This window comes from Geotrypetes seraphini, chromosome 5 (genome assembly GCF_902459505.1).
Source record: "Geotrypetes seraphini chromosome 5, aGeoSer1.1, whole genome shotgun sequence".
NCBI lineage: Eukaryota > Metazoa > Chordata > Amphibia > Gymnophiona > Dermophiidae > Geotrypetes > Geotrypetes seraphini.
This window is the reverse complement of record NC_047088.1, coordinates 267,039,302-267,064,636: the sequence shown is the minus strand read 5'-3', so window position 1 is coordinate 267,064,636 and position 25,335 is coordinate 267,039,302. Positions and strand designations below refer to the sequence as shown.

General features: G+C 45.7%; 1 protein-coding gene across 1 annotated transcript in view; it reads left to right on the top strand.

The window, feature by feature from the left end:
- Window positions 1-446: 446 nt before the first annotated feature.
- GMPPA (GDP-mannose pyrophosphorylase A) overlaps window positions 447-25,335 on the top strand; it is a 37,281-nt gene continuing 12,392 nt past the window's right edge. Inside the window, exons 1-7 of the mRNA XM_033945390.1 lie at window positions 447-647; window positions 5,687-5,740; window positions 10,470-10,567; window positions 11,043-11,146; window positions 21,234-21,426; window positions 21,606-21,665; window positions 21,791-21,921. Coding sequence (XP_033801281.1) covers window positions 5,701-5,740; window positions 10,470-10,567; window positions 11,043-11,146; window positions 21,234-21,426; window positions 21,606-21,665; window positions 21,791-21,921 — 626 coding nt within the window. The 5' untranslated portion in view covers window positions 447-647; window positions 5,687-5,700. The remainder of the gene's footprint in view (window positions 648-5,686; window positions 5,741-10,469; window positions 10,568-11,042; window positions 11,147-21,233; window positions 21,427-21,605; window positions 21,666-21,790; window positions 21,922-25,335) is intronic.

Below are 25,335 nucleotides of genomic sequence, written 5' to 3'. Positions count from 1 at the left end.
TCTTCGTAATAGAGAGAAATAAACCAAAAACAGGTAATAGCTTTTTCACTGGACTAACTGAGCTCATCATAAAGTGCATCAGGTGAGTCCCATAAGAAGGGATTATTACCCGGCTTTAGTTTCATTTCTATTTATTTCCTCAGTGAAGACTCCTTAAACTGACCGAGTGAACGCCAGCGCCCACCCAAGGGCTGGCGCGCATCCGTAGCCGAGGCTCAACATCGGCCTTTCCTCTCGCTACCACGTCCTTCTAGCTCTCCACCTCACACACAAAAAAAGGCGGCTTTAACAGTGCGCAGGCGCCGCGAGTTTCCTCACGCCGTCTCCAGGACTGCGTGTGCGCAGCGGGGCAGCCTGCGCGCGACGGTCTTGCTTCTGCGCGTGCGCACTGTTATTAGTAGGAGGCATGCGCGCTGTCTCCTTCCAGCGCACCTGTGCAGTGGGCGGTTTGCTCCCGTCGTCTCTAGCAGTACGCGTGCGCATTGCGACCTCCACGCGGCGGTTCTTTGTTTCCGCGCTTGCGTACAGCGTATTCCTCGTCGGTGTAGTGCGAGCATGCGCAGTGCGTCTTACCGTGTCGGTACCGGAAGGTGTTCGGGGGGGTCCTGGTTTTACTGAAGAAGCAGGAGGACGTCGCTCTCCGCCGGGTAAAGTGGCGTGGGCCGAATCAGTGTCAGCCTTATGGCTCCAGGAAAAGATCCGGGTTTTACTTCTACTGCTGTCAATGGAAGTAAAACCCGGATGTCCCAATCCGGCCTCCTTTTTCGGGAGCCATATGCTAAGCCAGGGTGGCAAAGTCCCTCCTCGAGGGCCGCAATCCAGTGGGGTTTTCAGGAGATCTATGTGCATACACTGCTTTCAATGCATATTCAAGGGGGAAATCCTGAAAACCCGACTGGATTGTGGCCCTCACGGAGGGACTTTGAAGACCCCTCTGCTAAGCCTACTGTCAGCCTCTTGCTCTCTTTCACTCTCCTCCTGCCTTGCTTTTAACCACTAACCCAGCGAATCATGTTTCTCTATTTCCACTGTTCATATCTTGTATCTTATTGTATTCACCCCAGTACCTGCTCACTTTGTATTATCCTGTTGTACTCTCTCTAGACAAGACTTCACTGTAAACCGCTTCGAACTTAGGGTATAGCGGTATATAAGAAATAAAATTATTATTATTATATAGCGAGTGTCACTTCTGGCGTTGGCGCCTCTCTATCCCCATATGAACCTCGTCTCACTTTGCCTGAGCTCGGGGCTCTGGTTGAAGGGACATCAACGTGATGACATTGTGCGCGTGTGTGTGACATCATCGCATTGGCATCCACACATGCTCAGAGGCCCTCCAGATATGGCCCCGCGCTCAGGGAAAACGAGACAAGGTTAGTGCGAGGATGGGCTGGAGGGTGGAGCAAAAAAATGTTTGCTGTCATTATTCTAACCCCCACTCGCTTGTAAAGCACCCATGCCTGACAAACCCCTTTTTTCTAGCGTCCTCCGGCTTCCCGGTCTCACCTTCAAAGCAGCCTGCAGAGTCGGCCTCCACAGCACGGTCCTGCCCCTTCTCTGACGTACGGAACCGCAGCAGAGGCCGACTGCAGCCTGCTAGGATCACTACAGCCAACCAGCGATCCTCTGCAGGCTGCTTTGATGGTGGACAATGGGATGGAGGGACGGAAGGAACAGAGGGTATTTTCTGGTGGGCTAAATCTAATTACACTGCGGGCCAGATTTTGACACCCCTGCTCTAGATGCAAGGCGAACATTTTTCACATTGACTACATGCTCTAGACCACAGTTCTTCAACCGCCAGTCTGCAAAAAAATCTTGCCAGTCCGCAAAGGATTCGGGTCCCCGCCGCAACGAAAGGTGCCGGTGTCAGCTGACTTGCAACTTCCTGTTGCCGTCGCTGTGCCGGGACTCCTGCCTTCGCCGGGACTTCTGCCGCGTATGCTTCCTGCCCTGTCTCCGCACCTCTAGACCAGCAGCGGCAGCTCTGTGTGCTTTTAACTTCGGCACAGAGCTGCCCCTAATCAATAGTTTAGCGCGGTTTCATGAGGCAGCCTCGGGGTCTTTGCTAGGCCAGCCCGCTTCAATGATGCGATGTGGGCCGGCCTAGCAAAGGCCCCGAGGCTTCCTCATGAAACCGTGCTAAACTACTGATTAGGGGCAGCTCTGTGCTGAAGTTAAAAGCACACAGAGCTGCCACTTGCCTAAAGACTCTTGGGCCGCTGAAGGAGGGCAAAGAGCAGCTGTCCTTGAGGTCTCCCTTTTTTCCACCTTTTTTTTTTTTCTTCAAACGGCAACGGGCCCCAGCATCGACATCAAGTAAGTTGCAAGGAACAGTGGAAGCGGTTCTGCTCGGCCAAAGCTTCCTCTCTGACATGAGCCACCCTCAGGGGAAAAAAAGTGACCCGCAAAGGTGAGGGGAAGAGGGGCAGATGATGGAAGTTGTGGGGGGGAGAGAGAGAAGGGGCAGATGATGGAATGGAGGAGATGAGTGAGAGAAGGGGACAGATGATGGAAATGAGAAGAAGGGAGAGAGAGCAGAAGGCAGATGGATGTCAGTTGAGAGGGGAGAGCAGATGCTGAATGGAAGTGGGGAAAGAACACATACTGAATGGAAGGAGGAGATAAATAAAGGGAGAAGAAAATAGTAAGATAATGGAAGGATGAGGGAAAGGGGTGACAAGCTGTGGGTAGACACAGTGAAAAGGGAAACAGGACTAAATAGTAAGAAATAATTTAATTTAGACGGAGGCAGAAAATAGAGAAGGAAGACCAGAGAAGAAAAGGGAAGAGAGAGCAGAGAACGATATTAGATCTGAGTGGAGGAAATGAGAAGAGAGAGATGCTAAAAACCACAGGGAGGAGGGAAGGACAGAGATGCCAGACCATGAGAGGAACAGAAGGAAGATGATGGATGTCAGACCAAATTGGGGGGGGGGGGCAGGAGGAGAGTTGGCAGGGAAAGACAGACAGTGAATGGAAGGGGCAGATGCTGGACTGAAGAGACAGAGAAGGTTATGGGCCATGGTACGCCCTCACCTGGAGTACTGCGTCCAGCACTGGTCACCGTACATGAAGAAGGACACGATACTACTCGAAAGGGTCAGAGAAGAGCGACTAAGATGGTTAAGGGGTTGGTGGAGCTGCCATACAGCGAAAGATTAGAGAAACTGGGCCTCTTCTCCCTCAAACAGAGGAGATTAAGAGGGGACATGATCGAAACATTCAAGATATTGAAGGGAATAGACTTAGTAGAGAAAGACACTATTCACCCTCTCCAAGGTAGGGAGAACGAGAGGGCACTCTCTAAAGTTAAAAGGGGATAGATTCCGTACAAATGTAAGGAAGTTCTTCTTCACCCAGAGAGTGGTAGAAAGCTGGAACGCTCTTCCAGAGGCTGTTATAGGGGAAAACACCCTCCAAGGATTCAAGACAAAGTTAGACAAGTTCCTGCTGAACAAGAACGTGCGCTGGTAAGGCTAGTCTCAGTTAGGGTGCTGGTCTTAGACCAGAGGGCCGCCGCGTGAGCGGACTGCTGGGCATGAAGGACCACTTGTCTGACCCAGCAGTGGCAATTCTTATGTTCTTAGGGCAGACGCTGGATGGAAGAGAATGAAAAGGCAATGAAAGCAGAAACCAGAGACGACAAAAGGTAGAAAAAAATAATTTTATTTCTATCTTGTGATTCAAATATATCAGATTTGAAATATGTATCTTGCTAGACATAACTGGGGAGTGCAAAGCCCAGGCAGTGCTTCTTTAGCTTCCAGCTAGCTTAGGGCTCTCTCTGACCAGGGGGCAGTTGCCCTAGTTCCACTCCCCTAACACCATTCCTGTCATGTGTGACTGTGGTATTCTGTTACATGATATTTGTGTAGCATTCTGTAATAATTTGGCTTATTCAGTTTTCTTGATAGTAGAGGAGATATATGTGAAGGGGAGGGGAAACAGGGTTTTTTTTATCTTTGCCCTGTATTATTGTATTTATAAAATGACAATTGTATAGAATATTGTTTCTTTTTATACTTTCATAAAATATGTTCAATATAAAATCATAACTATTTGAGGCTTGTGCGGATGGGATCAGATGGTTTGTGGGACCGAGCTTGCGGGGACGGGGTGGCAATGGTTTTTAAAAAAAATTTCAATTAAGGTTTATTCTTTTTCCTTAGGGGATAATTTGTAGAAATGGGGGTGGGCGGGGGGGATAGGATAATCCAATTAAATAGCGGTATATTTCAACTGATTAATGGATATAAGAAACATGGTATATATGTATGAATAGAAAAGGAAAGGGGGTAAAATTATTGGAAATATGTTGTTATGAAATATTAGGGGATATATGTAATATGATGAGATATATTTGTTGTGCATTAATATATATAATAAAATGAAAAAAGAGTTTGAGGAAGAAGGGTGGGGAGAGGGATAGGTTAAAGTATGATTAATTGTATTAAGGAAGAGGGATGTCTAAGTATGTATATGTTTGGATAGATTATTTTATTGATATGGGAAGGGATGGGAGGTGGGTGGGGGGGAATTAAAACATGTATAATAATATTGTGTAAGAATGTCAAGTGAGTTATGTGAATTAATTGTAATAATATTGTACACTTGTTGAGAGAAATAAAAAGGAATAAAGATTAAAAAAAAATAAAAAAAATTTCAGTCTTAGTAGTTTGCCGGTCCACAAAATAATTATTTTATTTCCGCCGGTCCATAGGTGTAAAAAGGTTGAAGAACACTGCTCTAGACCACTGTTCTTCGACTGCCGATCTCCAGAAATTTCCTGCCGCTCCACAGGGCCAGCAAGTGCATCGGGCCTCATTCAGTGCTCTTAAGCCGCTGGTCCATGATGCGATCAAGGCGGCATTGTTTTCAGGCCGGCTCCCTGTTCCTGAGTGCGGAAGTGCATAAAGCCGTGGGAAGAGGCTCCTATGCTTGTCCTGCACCTGAACTGGAAGCCTTTTCTCTGACGTCGCAAGGCTTCCAGATGAGGCATGGGATGCGCGTAGGAGCCTCTTCCCACAGCTTTGCACTGCAGCACTCAGGAAGAGGGAGCCGTCCGAAGATAACGGGGGGGAGGGGGAGGGGCAAGCCAAAAGGCAAGGCACAGCATGGAGGGTGGTAGACAACAACGGTAAGGGGAATAATTTAATTTTTTTATTTTAGTGTTTGATTTACATCTGCTGTCTGTTCAAGCAGAAATGCATTTGTTTCTTTTCCTCTGGGGTTGTACTGCTTGCAGAGTCTTGCATCTTAGGGTTTGTTTCTAAATATTAGTATTTTTAGTTTTTGGTCCTGCATTTGCATGGGGTTATCTGTTTTATGGTAGGAATGAATGTTGAGAAGCATACAGTGTGCTTTGTGTATTTTAATTTTGTGGTTAACCATTATGTGTTGTTAATACGATTATTGTGTGTGTGTATGAAAAATGAATGGAAAAAATGGTGGGGGTCTGGGGTGGAGGTTGGGTGGAGATAGGCGGGATCTGGCTCATGACTTAGCCCAATATTCTTCAAATGCCGGTCCTTGGACCGGTGCCGGTCCACAAAATAATTATTTTATTTCTGCCAGTCCATAGGTGTCAAAAGGTTGAAGAAAACTGCTCTCTAGACAGTGCTGGTATAGAAATAAGGGCTCAGCCACAGATCAGGAAACTTAACTGTATTTTTGGTTTCAGACAAACCTGTGAAGATGCTGAAGGCTGTGATCCTAATTGGTGGCCCCCAGAAAGGTAAGAGACTCCCCAGAATCCTCTATCCAAAACAAAGATTGTGTCATTGTCCCTACTAATTTCTGTCCTGCCTCCTCCCTCTCTCCCCCAAACCTCTCTGCGCCCCTTTACCATTTCCTCCACTTTTGCACAGAAAAACAGACTTGACAATGAGCAAGAGCCATTTCTGCCCATTTCCTCCTCTTCCTGGACCTCTCTTTATTTCTGGCTTGACCTACCTCACTAATAAGGATTGCTTCTGCCTTCATGACCCTCTCTGAGGAAAGGTTAGAGCTGAATATCAAGACCTTGTACTAGGACTTTGTCCTTTCTTGTTACTGGTGCATTCATTCTGCAGCTCTTCACTGTCTTGTTTTTTGTACATCACTCTTTATGACCTCTGCTCATTGGGCAACTCACTCTTCCAGCTCCTACCTCCATACATTTCTACCTTGCTGTGCCATACAGCTGGAATAGACATCCTACTCCCTCTTTGATCTTCTTTAAAACCAGTCTAAAATTATGTTTATCTTTTGGACTGTATGCTGTGTGTGTGTGTGATATGTTTCTTTGGTGCAGGCTCCAGAATTAGGCTGGATGCTCTGGTGATGTCTTGTAAATTACCTGTACAGAGCATGATCACTTCCTTTTCTCTGGTAATAGTTTGCTCTAGGTATCCATTGGTATTCTATGACTATCACCCCCTGGTCTTGAGTTGTGCACTAGGGGATTTAATCTTGGAAGATGCATGCAGCAATCTTAAATCAGTGCCAGTTAACTGCTCAATTAATATCAGTTTAATGCAGTTAATTAGCTCATAAGCCACTTAGAGATCCGTGCACAAATTTTGGTGCTGAAATCCCAGAACCACATATAGAATCTGGGGAACAGCGGAAGAGTGGCCCTGTGGTTAGGGCTGCAGGTTCAAGCCCAGCGCTGCTTCTTCTGACCCTGGGCAGGTCACTTAAGTGGTGTATAAATATTTACCCCCTTCTAATTTCCCCTAATGTTGTATATATGCCACACCCATTATTTTGTTGATTTGTTTCTTAAATAAATGGCTTTTGATCTTTAAACACAATGTAATATTAGACAAAAGGAACCCAAATAAACACGTAACACATCTTAAAATGTTATTCTTTAAAATAATTAAAGTAATAATTTATCTAACTTCTATTTTGTCATGTGAAAAAAAGAAACTGTCCCCTTAGTTACAGAACCAGTTGACAAAATATAATCAATTCAGCTGATTGAGCATGGCAATGACTAATTGCAGCCAGCCCTCTCTATATAATCAAACCTTAGCAGGAGTGACAAAGTCACCCCAAAGTTTCTACAAGAATGTGCCGAACAGGTCCCTCCAGTCCCAGGATGAAATATGCCTCAAAACGCCCCCTGGTCGTGCCCTTCAACTGCAAACCGCAAATCGATGATCCTATTCCCACTGGAATCAACTGCCCTCACAGATCAGATCCCTTAAAGGACTCCTCAACTTTAGGAAAGCAATAGACACACACCTCTCCACTAACTCCCCTGCCCATGACCAAAGATTATTTTTATTATTATTATTATTCTTTATTCTTATATACCGCCATACCCAGCGAGTTCTAGGCGGTTTACATCAATTAGCAAATGACCTGCATTGACAAGCAGATTTGCGATAAATTACAACGATTTACAGCAGTCAGCAATGGAATTACAGCGATTTACAACAGTCTGCAATGAGGGGAAGATTTACAACAATTTAACAGAAATTGCAGCTTTGATCGAACTAGACAAGGGAAGTAGAGTGGGAAAAAAGGGAGGGTCGGGTGAAGGAGGAAGGGGGCAGGGGTGGGGCAAGTGTTATGTGGGGTGAAGGGAAAATTGAGGTTCGTGTTTGCTGAATAGGTAAGTTTTTAGTAGTTTTCTGAAGGCAAGGTAAGTGGGGGCCTCGAGTATCATCTGGGCTAGCCATGGGTTCGACTTGGCTGCTTGGAAGGCGAAAGTTCTATTGAGGAATCTTTTGAGAGGACAGTGTTTTGGCGAAGGGAAGGCGAACAGTTGGAGTCTGCGTGATCTCCTGTTGTTGCAATAAAGGTTAAAGTGGGTGTTTATGTAACTTGGAGTAGAACCGTTAACCGATTTGTAGCAGAAGCATGCGAATTTAAAAAGAACTCTAGATTCAAATGGTAGCCAGTGTAGTTGGTGGTAGAAAGGGGTGACATGTGTACATGGGCACTAGATCCTGGTACGTGTCACGTTAGGATAAAAACTATAGACAGATAGTGGAACTTTTTGGACAGCACAGGGTCCCATTATATCTGGTGTAAAGCAGATACAGCATTCCACAGTAAGATTTGCTATAATCCCTGGAATATTTTATTTATATATTTAAAAAAATTTCTGTACCATTTAAAAAAAAATACTAAACGGTTTATATTACAGGGGTGTCCAACTTTTTGGCTTCACTGGGCTGCATTGGCCGAAAAAAATGTTTCTGGGGCTGCACAAACTTTCAAACGCTGCAGCAAGATACAGGAAGGAGTCGGCAAGATGGTAAACACCCGCGGGCAGCAGAGGAAAACACTGCATCGCCCTTGACCAGGGCCGCACAAAATACTTCACAGGGCTGCATGCGGCCCTCGGGCTGCAAGTTGGACACCCCTGGTTTATAACAATAAAAACATACATAAAAACACAGAGGATATAGAATCGGAAAATAATATTGAACTAAGGCAAGTACTGGGCAGATTTTCGCGGTCTGTATATGACCGTTTGCGGGAGGATGGACTGGGGAGGGTTTCAATGGCTGGTAGGGTGTAGATGGGCTGGAGTAGGTTTTAATGGAGATTTCAGCAGTTGGAACCCAAGCACAGTACTGGGTAGAGCTTTGGATTCTTGCACAGAAATAGCTAAGAAGAAAAAATTTAAATTGAATCAGGTTGGGTAGACCGGATGGACCATTCGGGTCTTTATCTGCCGTCATCTACTATGTTACATAAAGTGAAAAAACAGGAAATCCAATACACCAGCACTTAACTTTAAAAGAAGGAGACTATGATAACATGAGGAAAAAGGTAAAAAAAGAAATTTAGATTTGCAACTGCAAAGATCAAAAATATACATCAGGCCTGGATGTTATTAAAAGATACCTTCCTGGAAGCCCAGACTAGATATATTACAATGTTTTAAAAAAGGAGGAAGGAAGATCAAATGGCAACCAGTGTGGTTAATGAGTGAAGGAAGCTATTAGAGGTAAAAGAGAATCCTTCAGAAAGTGGAAGAAGGATCCAATTGAAAATAATTGTAACACCACAAGAGAGATCTTGAAAAGAAGATTGCGCTGGAAGCAAAAATGTTTTTAGATTTATTAAAATCAAAAAGCCGGGAAGAGAATCGGTTGGACCACTAGACAACTGAGGGATAAAAGGAGCGCTCAGGGAAGACAAGAACATAGTGGAGAGATGAATTAATCTTTGCTTTGGTCATTATCATGGAAGATATGAGGGAGCTACTGGTGCCAGAAATGCTATTCAATTCTGATGAATCAGAGAAACTCAAACAAATCTCTAATATTGGATGAAGTAATGGGTCAACTTGAGAAATTGAACAGTAGCAAATCTGGACGGGATGGTATACATCCCAGAGTGCTGATAGAATTGAAAAATGAACTTGCAGAACTATTGTTAGTAATTTTTCTTTAAAATCTGGCATAGTACCAGAAGACTGGAGGGTGACCAATGTGATGCCTGTTTTTTTAAAAGGGTTCCAGTGGTGATCCAGGAAATTATTTATTTGAAAAATTTTTGTACCGCCAAAAATCTCAGTGGTTTCCACAAACTTACACAGTGACCCAAATTGTCGTACTTATAGCTTACGACATAACAGAAGTGCACTTAAAAGTACATTCAGCAATTACTCAACTACGGTAAAGGAAAAGCAACACAATTTCAGAGGAATAATTCACATACCGTATTGTATAGACCAGGGTTGTCCAATGTCGGTCCTTGAGGGCCGCAATCCAGTCGGGTTTTTAGGATTTCCCCAATGAATATGCATGAGATCTATTAGCATATATAGAGATCTCATGCATATTTATTGGGGAAATCCTGAAAACCCGACTGGATTGCGGCCCTCGAGGACCGACATTGGACACCCCTGGTATAGACCGATGAATCCGACGTCAGTGCTGGACAAAATGGTAGAGAGTATTATAAAGAAGAAAAATGACAGAACATATACATAAGCATGGATTAATGAGAGAAAGCCAACATGAATTTAGTCAAGGGAAGTCTTGCCTCACCAATCTACTGTGAATGAACATGTGGATAAAGATGAACCGGTTGATTGTGTATTTGGATTTTCAAAAGTACCTCATAAAAGATTTCTGATGACATTAGGAAGTCATGGGATAGGAGGCACTGTCCTATTATGGATCAAGAAAACAGAGTAGGTTTAAATGGTCAATGGACCGCTGCTTTTTCACATATTCATCAATGATCTAGAGATGGGAATAACTAGTGAGAGAATTAAGGGCTCCTTTTACTAAGCTGGCATTAGCGTCTAGCGCGCGTTAATGCCCTAACGTGGCTTAGTAAAAGGAGCCCTAAATTTGCTGATGCAGGATTCCATGTTAGGATCTTGTAGTGCGGCATTCGAATTGAATGAGAGCCTGGCTTGCATTTGGGACTGCACGAGATAGCTAGTGGGGTGTGTCTGATGGATGAGTGCATTTCATCCGATTTTCTTTGTGCCTTCCCTCTACTAGGGACCCGGTTCCGCCCCCTATCTTTTGAGGTGCCAAAACCCCTCTTTCCAGTGGCTGGGGTCCCCATGATTCAACACCACATTGAGGCCTGCAGCCAGGTAACAGAAAGGGAAAAACCTACACTTCCTTATTTTACTATCTGCTCTTGGCCAAGAGGATCACTGGGAGTTGTTATACTTGGGGGAGGGAGGGGGGGGGGGCAGTAAAAAAATTGATTTCATGTGCTAATTACAGATTTTTCCAACTTTTCTAGTCTGTACTTGTCCTAGTAATCAGGATCTCATCTTTTTTGCAGGAGAGAAGGGTGGCTTTGCTGAGGGGAAAAGGGGTCCATTTGACAGCACTGTTCACTCATTATGAAGGAGAGTCAGGGGCTGTTACTTGCTTGTTATGATAGTGAGGAGGCAGTCATGTAACCCTCTTAGAGAGATCAATTCACTCATCAGGGGGGAGAGAGTAGGGGGCTGGCACTTGGTAGGGAAGGGAGAGATGTCAGCTCACTTGTATGTGATGATCTCTGTGATAATTATTTTCAAAATCGTGATGGATTTTGTGTTTGACATCTTTCCCCAGGTTCCAAACATGAAGGAAATATTACTAGTTGGATTTTACCAGCCAAATGAATCTTTGAACAAGTTTCTGGTTGCAGCACAGCAGGAGTTTAAAATCCCTGTAAGGTAAGATTGACGGATCCTATGCTCTGCAACACTGGGCCTCCAAAAGCAGAAGAAGATCATTCAGACTTCTTTGAAAGATTCAGGCCACCATTTTATTTATTTTCAAATTTATATCCTGTCAGAAATCTAAGTCCATGATCATCCTGGGACATTAACTGAGAATGTAACCTAGTGACAGAGTAGATGATGGGAAATAAAGACCAGCATAGCTCAGTTGTTGAGATTTACACCACTAAAAACCTTTCCCAGATACCAGCCATAGAGCTTGAGTACTTACAGGATAGCACTCCTTATCCAGAGCAATGTGTGTCATCTTCTTTGGTTGAGCATACCAGAAGCCTCCCTGTGGATATTGTGGCACTGTAGCACCCCTCCAGGCCACTAACAGTGGGGATGAACTCACCAGTGCCCTCTGCTCACCCCTCCAGCCAAATCTGAGAGTCCACACTTCCCCAACTTAAACTGGAGTAGCTTATTTCTTTTAGCACAGAGTGCATCACTCCGATCGGAAGCTTAACAATAAGAACATATCCCCCTCTCTCTTCTCACAGGGTTTCCACTTTCCTCCCAGCTCTACCTGTCTCAACTAGCTACTTACCAAGCTTTCAAAGCACAGCACTTAATTCTCATCCAGCCAGCTGCACAGCTTCTATCTCCCCCCCCGATTCCCAGGGAAGCTGTGGCTTCACCCTCCAGCTAGCTATCGGGGTCAGTCATTACCTTTCCCTAGAAATACCAACCTTCTGCGCTGCTGCAGGCCTCTCTGCCTCTCACAGCTCCTGTGGGTTAGGGCTCCACTTTGCTGGCGAACTCCTTCTTTCCTCCACCTCTGAGAACTGGCCTGCCTTCCACCAGGCTCCTTCTTTCCCTCTGGCCTCTGAGGAAACCAGCCCCTCCTATACTGGGGACTTCTTTACTCTGCTGGCTTCTTACTTTTAACCAGGGGTGCCCACACTTTTTGGGCTTGCGAGCTACTTTTTAAATGACCAAGTCATAATGATCTACCAACAATAAAATTAAAAAAAAAAACCACAAAGCACACTATACGCATAGAAAATGTTAATTATCATTCCTATTCCTATACATGATACTTAAAGTCCTAGATTTCAAACGTACGGACTTTAATGCAATGGGAAAGTACCTGAAGAAAGAGCTGTTAGGATGGGAGGACATAAGAGAAGTGGAAAGACAGTGGTCTAAGCTGAAAGGAGCAATAAAAATGGCTACGGACCTTTATGTGAAGAAAATCAATAAAAACAAGAGAAAAAGGAAGCCGATATGGTTCTCCAACCTAGTGGCTGAGAAAATAAAGGCGAAAGAGTTGGCGTTCATGAAATATAAAAAAACCCAAGAAGAGGAGAGCAGAAAGGACTACAGGGTGAAATTGAAAGAAGCCAAGAGAGAGATACGTTTGGCGAAGGCACAGGCGGAAGAACAAATGGCTAAAAATGTAAAAAAGGGAGATAAAAATTTTTTCAGATATATTAGTGAAAGGAGGAAGATAAAAAATGGAATTGCTAGGCTAAAAGATGCTGGGAACAAATATGTGGAGAGTGATGAGGAGAAAGCAAATGTGCTAAACAAATACTTCTGTTCTGTGTTCACAGAAGAAAATCCTGGAGAAGGACCGAGATTGTCCGGCAAAGTTACACGAGAAAATGGAGTAGATTCTGCGCCGTTCACGGAGGAGGGTGTTTATGAGCAACTTGAAAAACTGAAGGTGGACAAAGCGATGGGACCAGACGGGATCCATCCCAGGATACTAAGGGAACTCAGAGAGGTTCTGGCGAGTCCTATTAAAGACTTGTTCAACAAATCTCTGGAGACGGGAGTGATTCCTGGGGATTGGAGGAGAGCGGATGTGGTCCCTATTCATAAAAGTGGTCACAGGGATGAAGCAGGAAACTACAGGCCGGTGAGCCTCACTTCAGTTGTTGGAAAAATAATGGAAGTGTTGCTGAAAGAAAGGATAGTATATTTTCTTGAATCTAATGGGTTACAGGATCCGAGGCAACATGGCTTTACAAAAGGTAAATAGTGCCAAACGAACCTGATTGAATTTTTTGATTGGGTGACCAGAGAGCTGGATCGAGGACATATGCTAGATGTAATTTACTTGGATTTCAGCAAAGCCTTTGATACAGTTCCTCATAGGAGGCTGTTGAACAAACTTGAAGGGCTGAAGTTAGGACCCAAAGTGGTGAACTGGGTCAGAAACTGGCTGTCGGACAGACGCCAGAGGGTGGTGGTTAATGAAAGTCGCTCGAAGGAAGGAAAGGTGACTAGTGGAGTCCCTCAGGGTTCGGTGCTGGGGCCAATCCTGTTCAATATGTATGTAAGTGACATTGCTGAAGAGTTAGAAGGAAAAGTGTGCCTTTTTGCAGATGATACCAAGATTTGTAACAGAGTAGACACCGTAGAGGGAGTGGAAAATATGAAAAAGGATCTGCAAAAGTTAGAGGAATGGTCTAATGCCTGGCAACTAAAATTCAATGCAAAGAAATGCAGAGTAATGCATTTGGGGATTAATAATAGGAAGGAACCGTATATGCTGGGAGGAGAGAAGCTGATATGCACGGACGGGGAGAGGGACCTTGGGGTGATAGTGTCCGAAGATCTAAAGGCGAAAAAAACAGTGTGACAAGGCAGTGGCTGCTGCCAGAAGGATTCTGGGCTGTATAAAGAGAGGCGTAGTCAGTAGAAGGAAGAAGGTGTTGATGCCCCTGTACAGGTCATTGGTGAGGCCCCACTTGGAGTATTGTGTTCAGTTTTGGAGACCGTATCTGGCGAAAGACGTAAGAAGACTTGAGGCGGTCCAGAGGAGGGCGACGAAAATGATAGGAGGCTTGCGCCAGAAGACGTATGAGGAGAGACTGGAAGCCCTGAATATGTATACCCTAGAGGAAAGGAGAGACAGGGGAGATATGATTCAGACGTTCAAATACTTAAAGGGTATTAACGTAGAACAAAATCTTTTCCAGAGAAAGGAAAATGGTAAAACCAGAGGACATAATTTGAGGTTGAGGGGTGGTAGATTCAGGGGCAATGTTAGGAAATTCTACTTTACGGAGAGGGTGGTGGATGCCTGGAATGCGTTCCCGAGAGAGGTAGTGGAGAGTAAAACTGTGACTGAGTTCAAAGAAGCGTGGGATGAACACAGAAGATTTAGAATCAGAAAATAATATTAAAGATTGAACTAGGCCAGTTACTGGGCAGACTTGTACGGTCTGTGTCTGTGCATGGCCGTTTGGATGAGGATGGGCAGGGGAGGGCTTCAATGGCTGGGAGGGTGTAGATGGGCTGGAGTAAGTCTTAACAGAGATTTCGGCACTTGGAACCCAAGCACAGTACCGGGAAAAGCTTTGGATTCTCGCCCAGAAATAGCTAAGAAGAAAAAAAAAAAAAAAATTTAAATTGAATCAGGTTGGGCAGACTGGATGGACCATTCGGGTCTTTATCTGCCGTCATCTACTATGTTACTATGTTACTATGTTACTATTCCAGGGTTTTTCAAAGAGGTCAAAGCAGATGGCTCTATGCACTATCACCTCAGTAACAACCATACAAAAATAGACAAATATACCCCCCTCCCTTTTTACTAAACCACGATAGCACTTTTTAGCGCAGGGTGCTGCGCTGAATGCCCAGCGCTGCTCTCGACACTCATAGGCTCCCTGCACTAAAAACCTCTATTGCAGGTTTAGTAAAAGGGGACCTTAGTGTAAAACATAAGAACATAAGCAGTGCCTCCGCCGGGTCAGACCATAGGTCCATCCTGCCCAGCAGTCCGCTCCCGCGGCGGCCCAAACAGGTCACGACCTGTCTGAATCACCAGAAGGGGCCCCCTTGCCACCTTGGTTTCCCATTGAAGTCCTATCTTCCCATCGAAGTCCTAACCCTCCGGTCTTGCACATGCACAACCTGGTTGGGTTTCTATACTTATTACCTGGATACCTCTCTCAGTATCCCACGATCCCTTTATCCCTCAGGAATCCGTCCAATCCCTGTTTGAATCCCTGTACCGTACTCTGCTTGATCACTTCCTCCGGTAGCGCATTCCAAGTGTCCACGACCCTTTGCGTGAAAAAAAACTTCCTTGCATTTGTTTTGAACCTATCTCCCTTCAGTTTCTCCGAATGCCCCCTCGTACCTGTTGTCCCCTTCAGCCTGAAGAATCTGTCCCTATCCACCCTCTCTATGCCCCTCATGATCTTGAAGGTCTCTATCATATCTCCCCTGAGCCTCCTTTTTTCCAGAGAGAAGAGCCCCAGCCTATCCAACCTCTCAGCGTATGGGCAGTGTTCCAGCCCTCTTACCAGTTTCGTTTCTCTCCTTTGGACTCTCTCAAGTACCGCCATGTCCTTCTTGAGGTACGGCGACCAATACTGAACGCAGTATTCCAGATGTGGACGCACCATCGCTCAATACAATGGCATGATGACTTCCCGCGTCCTGGTTGTTATGCCCCTCTTTATGATGCCCAGCATCCTGTTGGCTTTTTTTGAGGCTGCAGCAGATATAAATTCAGACACATTTTGATCACTAAATTTAAAATAAAATCATTTTCCCTACCTTGTCTGGTGATTTCATGAGTCTCTGGTTGCACTTTCTTCTTCTGACTGTGCATACAATCTTTCTTCCCTTCTTTTAGCCTGTATGCTTCCTCTCCTCCAGACCTCATTCCTTCCCCCAACTTTTCCTTCCTCTTCCCTGCCCTTTCTTTCTCTCTGCCTCCCTTTCTTTTTTTTCTGTTTCTCTTCTTTCCTTCTGTCTCCCTGCCTGCCCTTTTTCTTTCTTTCTCCCTGCCCTCCTCCAAGCCACTACCATTGCCATCGGGGACCAGGACCCAAACGCCACCAATAACAGGCCCCAAGCTCTCCCTGTTTCGGCCAACCAGCATTCCTCTCCCCGACGTCAATTCTGACGGGAAGAGGAAGGCTGATCAGCCCAAGATTGTGATCAACCTATTGGGGGAAATGCTGCCGGGTCCTGCCTTCGCGGAAACAGAAAGTAGGCAGGACCCGGCAGGAAGAAGAACAAATACTTCACTAACCTGTCTCCCGTATTAGCCCGTAGCGAACGCTTGCTTCAGGGCTCTCAACATGTGCGTGCCGGCTTCCCTTCTCCCCCCCCCCGGACATAACTTCCGGTTTCGGAGGAAAGGGAAGAGAAGCCGGCACGCACACGTTAGAGCCCTGAGCATAAGTTTGCTACGGGCTGAAATCTCCAAGCCGGGTTTTGTTTTTGTTTTTTTAATGTTCAGCAGCGGCAGATGACAGCTGGGCGGATCGCCCAGCTAAAAGGCCCTAGGGAGAACACTGGAGAGGAAGGCTGATCGGCCCGTAGATCAGGACGGCAACACGAGTCTATCACGGAGCCCGGGATGGGCTCCGCGATCGACTCACGTTGCCTTCCTGAGCTACTGGTCGATCGCGATCGACATATTGGGCACCCCTGCTTTTAACAGTGAGACATTGTAGACCAGTGTTTCTCAACTCAGTCCTGGAGTACCCCCATGCCAGTCAGGTTTTCAGGATATCCACAATGAATATGCAGGAAAGACATTTGGAGGCAGTGTATGTAAATCAATTGTATTCATTGTGGATATCCTGAAAACCTGACTAGCAAGAGGGTATTCCAGGACCGAGTTGAGAAATACTATTCTAGACAAATGGGTAGTGTCCCATGTGTGCCATCTGCAGAAGGAATCCAGTTCATATTTTTCTCTCTGCCTCCTCTGTACTTCACTGAGCTCCTTAGCTCCACCTACAGCTTTTCCCTTCTGCGTGTGTTTTTAGTCCTTATCTCTTTGGGGTTTTTGTGCTCAGAGTGTTTCTTTCTCTTTGCTTGCATTGAGAACACACAGACTTATGTCTGTAGCTGACAGGTCAATCCCAGTGGGTACCTGTTAGCAACCCTGCTTAGTTTTCTGTGGAACTTGAGGCCGTTCCTGAAGTTCTCACAGGCTGTTAAATGCCCTTAGAAGGCTTGGCTGCATCTTCACACCTCCGCCCATGCCAGTGTGCATCCGTCGGTCCAGTATGAGGCAGAGATTCTCTAATCTAGCTACTGTGAAAGAGCTGAGGCAGACTGCGGCACAGATCCACAAACACAAGTAGGGACTGTTTTCTTCTTCTTTGTGACTCTGTGCAGCGCTGCATGCGTCTGGTAGCTCTATAGAAATAATTAACAGTAGCAATAGTAATCGTGGTAGGTCATAGCCTGTGAAATGGATCAGGGGAGGTCTAAAAAGATCCTCTTTGTTCCCCCACCTGAAAAATCCTAAAATCACCATTTTTTAAACTTTATTAAGTGTGGAAAATACAGCAGTTTTGTCACAAATTTCACAGCGGCGACCATCTTGGATTTTTAGCAATCTTTTTTTCAAAAGCTCCCTCCTTCTCCAAAACTGCCTTGTTGCCTAAACTCTTGTTGCAATGGAGCCATTAGGCTCTCCTAATGTGAATTTTTGCCAGGATTGTGCAAATTAGGCGCTACAGGAGCGTTCTTGTACCATGTGCTGCGTGGCACAGCCGGGAGGAGCGGCAACACAAAGTTTAGCCTCTCCCTTGGTCAAGCCTGGTGGGACAGCCTTCTTTATTTTTGGGGCCCGGCCCGGCTGCTAGATCCTTGTGCACGGCTGTGGTCCCTCCGCAGCCCATGAAATGGATGGTTAAGTCATCAAAGGGAGACTATGCTCCCCAGGAGCCGGAGACTCTCTCAGAGTTTCTTAAACAGTTGTGGAAAAAAAAAAGAAATTTTCAAAGCAGACATTCTTCCCCTGCACAATCCTGCTCCGCTGCGTTTCCCAGTGGCGTTGTTTCTTTGGGCATGTTCTGCCGGATTCTGATCTTTATGCCGGCTTGCTGACCCCCTTAGTGCTTCCATGGACCGGGGATTGTATGCTGGATCTTTGGATCCTTCAGGGGCTCTAGGACCTGCGCTTATTTCAGTCTGCGGCTTTGCTGGATCTTATTTTTGAGTCTTTGCAGGAATTACATTTGGTCACTCAGCCAGTTTCGTCCTCTTCTTCCTCCTGGCTTTTTGGTGTGCGCTCGCAGTCTTTCCCCTTTCCCTGGCATCCTGATATGAGCATTTTACTATCAGTGCAATGTGACTATCCGGATTGTGCTTTTATGTCTCGCTTGCACCCTCTGCAGGTTCTAGATCAGCCTAGAGTGCATTCTTTGGTTTCATGGGTGCCTGACTGCACCCCTCGGCCCAGGGGAAGTGATGTAGTGCTTACAGATATGCAGGACCGCCATGTGGACCTAATCCTTCAGAAGCTTTTTGATGCAGCTGCTTTGGCAGTGTCTGTCTGTTGTCACATGCACCTGTGTACCCTGGAGATTCTCTTCCTCAACTTCTTTTGGCTGGATCGGCCTATGTGCTCGATGCTTTATGTGCCTTATTCAAGTTTTGGCATTCTCCATTTCTGCCCACAGAATGCTCTGGCTTAGACATGGGCTGGTGATTCCACTTCCCAGGCTACTTTGGCGAGACTTCACTTTCAGCACAGTTGTTGTTGGGCAAGGGCCTGGTCAACCTTTTGGATTTTGTGGTGGTCAATCGCCCTATGATCCTGCCGGACTCTCTAGGATTTCTGGTCGCTCTTTTTGTGGCTCCAGACCTTACCAGAAGAAGGCATAATGATGTCAGGCTTAGGGTCCTCCCTCTATGGATAGGGGGACAGGCTGTCAGTGTTACTGCCAGCTTGGGTTTGCATTTCGTCCAGCCACTGGGTTCTGGACTTTATTGGGTCGGGCTGCATTTGGAATTCGCCCAGCCTTTGACCAGTTAGTTTGTGGAATCTCCCAGGCAAGGTGCTCCAAGTGCAGGCCACTATACATTGTTTACTGGATCTGCAAGTTCTAGAGTGGGTGCCGCCTGCCCTTTTGGGCTCCAGCAGATACTCCTTACACTTTATCGTGCCATTGAATGGTTCAGACAGCTGGAGGCCTATTCTGGAGCTGCAACGCGAACATGAGGCTCTCAAGATTCAGAGGTTTTTACATGGGGACAATGCAATGTGTCATAGCAGTGGTGGCCCCGGGAGAATCCCTTGCCTCTCTGGAGTCATAGGGATATACGTGCACATTTTGATCTTTCCAGCCCACCGCACATACTTGCAGTTTCACGTCTTGCACAACCATTCCCAGTTTTTGGCTCTGCCCTTTGAACTAGGGAGGGAAGAGTGTGGCGCAGTGGTTAAAGCTCCAGCCTCAGCACCCTGCTGCTCCTTATGACACTGGGCAAGTCACTTAATCCCCCCATTTCCCCAGGTACATTAGATAGATTGTGAGCCTATCAGGACAGGCGGGTAAAAATGCTTAAGTGCCTGAATAAATTAATGTATAGCATTCTGAGCTTTCCCGGGAGAACGGTATAGAATATTGAATAAATAAGTAAGCGATGGCCCCTTGTACCTTTTTTGAGGTGATGGTCATAGTGACCTACTTAAGCTGGGTCTGCAAGTACACCCTGTATTGGCTGACTGGCTAATCGGAGCTTCCTCGTTGGCCAAGGATCAACACATGGTGGATCAGGTGATGCAGGAACTAGCGATGTGGCAGTCTTTCACCCAATACTTGGGTGTTCTCTGTGATGTGGCTGCGGTTTGTGTCTAGCTTCCAGAAGACACGCAGATTGATTCTGCATCCACAGCTTTATTTATTCATTAAATTTTCTCTACCGTTCTCCCAGGATAGCTCAGAACGGTTTACATGAATTTATTCAGGTACTGAAGCATTTTTCCCTGTCTTTCCCGCTGGGCTCACCTGGGGCAATGGGAGGATGAAGTGACTTGCCCAGGGTCACAAGAAGCAGGGTGCTGAGGCTGTAGCTTTAATCACTGTGCCACACTCTCCCCCGCCACATTTCTTCCCTTCTCTAGCTCCTTCAGCAAGGGACTATTTTCAGGTCCTGGAATCCGCAGCTGCCATGTTGGATGTGGTTCCTTAGGCGAGAGCTCACGTGCATCCTTTCCAGCCTGTCTTACTCTCTCGCTGGGCTCCGTACAGGGATGAGTGTTTTTATACACTTTGGAAGTTAAGTACTATAAGATCTTATTTTGACTATCCCGCCTTCAAATTGCTGGTGCAATCTTTGATCCTCACTGCTCTGGATTATTGTAATATTATCTATTATGCTGGGCTTAAAGAGTAAACTCCACAGACTGCGACTGATCCAGAATAAGGCTGTAAGGCTGACTTTCAATTTGAAAAAATCGGATCATGTCACTCCTTTTTATCGTAGGCTGCACTGGCTTCCGATTGAGGCCAGGGTTATTTTTAAATTCAGTTTACTGTGCTACATGGGGACACTATCCACTTGTCTAGAATATCTTGCCTATGTCCTGGAAAAGAGCTTACGAGGGTAGGTACACAATCTTTTTCTCTGGGGTTGCTGAGAAACCTAAGGTCACACAGGCTTCCCTGATTAGGGATCTGAAACACACTGATGAATTCCTCCTGCCCAGCTCCTGTTAGGGTTTACCCTGCCTGTTTCCTACAAGGTAAGTATTGGGGATTTCTTTCTGGTTTGCATCATGTACAAACTGTAACATTACCAGCTATTCCAGTGGGAAAGGAATGTAAGGTTCCTACCTTCAGATTTTTCCTATTGTCCTGTCTTATTGTCTCTTCTTTTTTTTATATATATTCTTTATTCATTTTCAAATCTTGCAACAAGTGTACAATATTCAATCAATTAATTCGTACAAAATCACTTGACATTCTTAACATTATTATTGTCTTATTGTCTCTTCTAAAGACCTGTTTAAAAATAGGATTTTTTTGGCATGCTTGCCTTTTCCCCCCTGGGGAGTTGACAGCTTCAGCCTGTCACAATATTTCATTTCAACAGCTGTTAAAACTATGGTGAGGCTCTTGCCCAAACATCTGAATTCTTAGTTCCATGGCCTTGCTGGAATGCATCTTGCCACCACCATTACCAGATTGCCCAGTACCACCTCAGCCTGCCATGTTGCTAGCAAAGGATTTCTTCATTTGCCCTTTCTATTCTGCTTGTAACCTTCTAGCCTGCTGGAACACCCAACTGTGGAATAAACTTGCTGTCTCTGTTTCAGGTACTTGCAGGAGTATGCTGCCCTGGGCACAGGAGGTGGGATTTATCACTTCCGTGATCAGATTCTCTCTGGTGGGCCAGAAGCCTTCTTCGTCATGAATGCTGATGTCTGCTCTGAGTTTCCACTCCTTGAGATGCTGGATTTTCAGAAGCACCAAGGGGACACACACAGCTTCATTATGCTGGGGGCTACAGTAAGGAGGGCTTTGGAGTTTGCGGGGGTCTATGGGTCAAATTTAAGGTTTGTAGGGAGACCCAGAAAGGAAAGGGCTAAGGATCAAGGCTATTTGGTGGTTTCTGGTTAGGGTTGGGTAGTGTAAAGTGGTAGAGCTCATTCTGCTTAATGAACTTTAGTTCTCTCTGCATTCCACAGGCAAACAGGACCCAGTCACTGAACTACGGCTGCATTGTGGCCAAGGCTGACACCCAGGAGGTAAGATGGTCCAAGTACTACCACACACATCACTGCCAATTACTTTTATCCCTGTCCAGTCTTCTCCCAATTCAGATCAGTTCTGTCCCCTTGTTACTGCTTCTTCTGTGCAATGTTTCCCCAAGGTCCTGCATTATGTGGAGAAACCCAGCACCTTTGTCAGCAACATCATTAACTGTGGGATCTACCTGTTCACACCTGCCATCTTCCAGCACATCGGAGAGGTGTTTCAGCACAATCATCAACAGCTGTTCCTGTGAGTGCCTCTTTCCATTCCCCTCCCAGCCTCCTGTCAGCTCTTCAGACTGAATGTTGGCGTGTCGGCATTCTAGTCACCCGTCTCTGATGAATACCTTGCTCATTCTCTATGGGCTGGACCAGCTAACTGCCTCATTAGTACATGGAACATCTGATAAACAATATACACTAATGCAGTAGAACACTTCAGGAAATCTAGGCATAAACTATTTATTCCCATTCTGCACTCATTAGGGAGTCTTTATCCACAGCTGGTACAGGTTAAACTTCTGCTTGGCAATCGGATATAATTGTAAATGAGCACACAGCGCAGGAGTCCCTACGCTGAGCCACATAATCATCCCCTGGCCCCAGTGCATTCGCCAGGGTTTAGATACGGCTGTCTTTGATTATGCCAGCATCACCTCCCCTCCCCTTTGAACTATTGAGTTCATTTTTTTTTTATCCTGGGACATAATAGAGTTCCACTGAACACAAATCTGACGGAGCTATGGTTAGAAGATGAGATGAAGATGAAACATAGAAGATGATGGCAGAAAAGGGCTACAGCCCATCAAGTCTGCCCACTCTGCTTACCCACCCCCTGTCTATTCCCTAATGACCCAATTTTCTTATCTTGACCCTCGTAGGGATCCTACATGGGCATCCCATTTATTCTTAAAGTCTGGCACGCTGTCTGCCTCGATCACCTGCACTGGAAGCTTGTTCCAATGATCAACCACTCTCTCTGTGAAGAAATACTTTCTGGTGTCGCCATGAAATTTTCCATCCCTGAGTTTGAGCGGGTGCCCTCTTGTGGCCGAGGGTCCCTTGAGAAAGAAAATATCATCTTCCACTTCGACACGTCCCGTGAGGTACTTAAATGTTTCGATCATGTCTCCCCTCTCCCTACGTTCCTCGAGAGTGTAGAGCTGCAATTTGTTCAGTCTCTCTTCATACGAGAGACCCTTGAGCCCCGAGATCATCCTGGTGACCGCTGAACCTTCTGCGCACATCTTTACTGTAATGTGGCCTCCAGAATTGCACACAGTACTCCAGATGAGGTCTCACCATGGCCCTGTACAACGGCATTATGACTTCAGGCTTTCGGCTGACGAAACTTCTATTGATACAACCCAATATCTGCCTTGCCTTAGATGAAGCCTTCTCCACTTGATTGGCAGTTTTCATGTCTGCACTGATGATTACTCCTAAATCTCGTTCTGCTGAAGTCCTAGTTAAAGTTTCTCCGTTCAAGAAGTACGTCCTGCATGGATTTCCGCTTCCGTGGTGCATGACCTTACATTTCTTAGCATTGAAGCCTAGCTGCCAGGTTGAGGACCAACTTTCCAATGTAAGCAGGTCCTGTGCCATATAATTCTGTAAATTGCATTCACTTACTATATTACATAGTTTGGCGTCATCGGCGAATAGTGTTATTTTATCTTGAAGCCCTTGAGTCAGATCCCCTATGAATATGTTGAAAAGGAGTGGACCCAGGACCGAGCCCTGCGGCACTCCACTGGTCACCTCTGATGTTTTAGAGAGGGTACCATTAACCACCACCCTCTGAAGTCTGCCACTCAGCCAATCATTGACCCATGCAGTTAGTGTCTCTCCTAACCCCTTCAATTCCATCTTGCTTAGCAGCCTGCGGTGTGGGACACTGGTTCAATAGTATAAGACAGGTAGTTCTATTTGGGAAGGGTGGGACCTTCTGTTATGGTCCTTTCAGTTTGTCCTCATGTACTGTGAGCGAAGGTTGAGGGTGAGCTGGGAAAGGTTAAAGGAAGCACTTTAAAACCTGAGGTCTGTTACTTCACAGGGTCAGGAGCAAAAGGAGATAGTCTCTTACTGCAGTGGGAAAAGTCTTGAGATGGGCCTTTGGCTGACAGGACCCCAGACACTGTCTGTAGCCTGGGACTGCCACACCCCAAACACAGTCTAAAATCTCTCTGGGTTGCAAGGTCTGAACCCAGCCAAACCTCAGGACATGGCTCCCAAGTACTCAATAGAAAAAATTGGCTTACCGCAGCCAACTCGAATAGCTAAGTACACAAAGTCAAGGCATACAGGGGATCACTTCTTCCAACTCTGGCCCTGTCTTTTATACTTCCTGACTCCACCCCTCTCGTGTCACTTCCCCCTTGGGAGAGGCTATGGAATAGAGAATGACACGGTGACAAAATTCATCACCGTTCCCGTCCCCGTGGATAACCGCGGGAAATAATCTCATGTCATTTTCTAGTGTCTATTTCAACTTCAATCCTTCTACACCAGTATTCTTCAAAGCAAAGCTTGCGGGTCAGTGTTTGTGCCCAATTATACTCTGATTCTTCCCTCTCTCCTTAAAGAATGACATGAAGATGGTTTCCCGCGGGGTCGGGAACGGTGATGAATTTTGTCACCATGTCATTCTCTACTATGGAACTTAAGGTGGCTCTGATACTGAGGTCGAATCCAGCTGAGGAAGTGGTAACATCCTATAGACTCCATCACTGTCCTTATAAGAACAGAAAAACTTCCATACTGGAAATCTAGTATCTTCTTTGCAACAGTGGCCAATTCTGTCACAAGAAGCCGCCAGGATCCCCAAAAATACACTTCCCCCTCTGAATCTGCGATTTTAAAACAAAAAAATTTTTTTTTAATTTTTCTGGCTATTTTAAGTCCTGTAAGCCCCGCCTTAAGCCTTACCTGGTGGTCTAGTGGGTTTTCAAGGCAGGAGCGATCTTTCCACGCTCCTGCCCTGTGCAGATCGCTCATAGGAAATGACAGCCTTGAGCTCCCGTCGTAGTCTCGAGAGATTGTTCCTGCCCCAAAAACCCGCTAGACCACCAGGTAAGGCTTAAGGTGGGGCTTACAGGGCTTTAAATAGCCAGGGGGAAGCGGGGGTTAGGGGCAGAACCGGTCTGAATATTATACGCGGTTTTTTAATATTCGCAGGCTGGCTCTGCCGCTAACCCCCGTGGATACGGAGGGAGAAGTGTAGATTCCATGTAGCTTATCCTAAGATTGTCTGCTTTAATAATGGATTGTGGCTTTTTCCTCATTACACCCAGTTATGCTGTGCTTTCACCACATTCTCTAACAAATTCTGGAGCTTAATTATATGCCAAGTTAAAAATACATATACAGTAAAACCTTGGTTTGCGAGCATATTTCATTCCAGAAGGATGCTTGTAATCCAAAGCACTCGTATATCAAAACGAATTTCCCCATAGGAAATAATGGAAACTCAGACGATTCGTTCCACAACTCAAAAACTTTAATACAAAATGCTATATGTACTTGTATTGCAAGACCTCGCTCATTTAGAATAATCACTACACTCCTGCAACCAGGGCTGTGGAGTCGGTAGATAAATGTTCCGACTCCGACTCCTCAGTTTTTTGTACTTCAGACTCCGACTCCAGGTACCCAAAATTTCCTC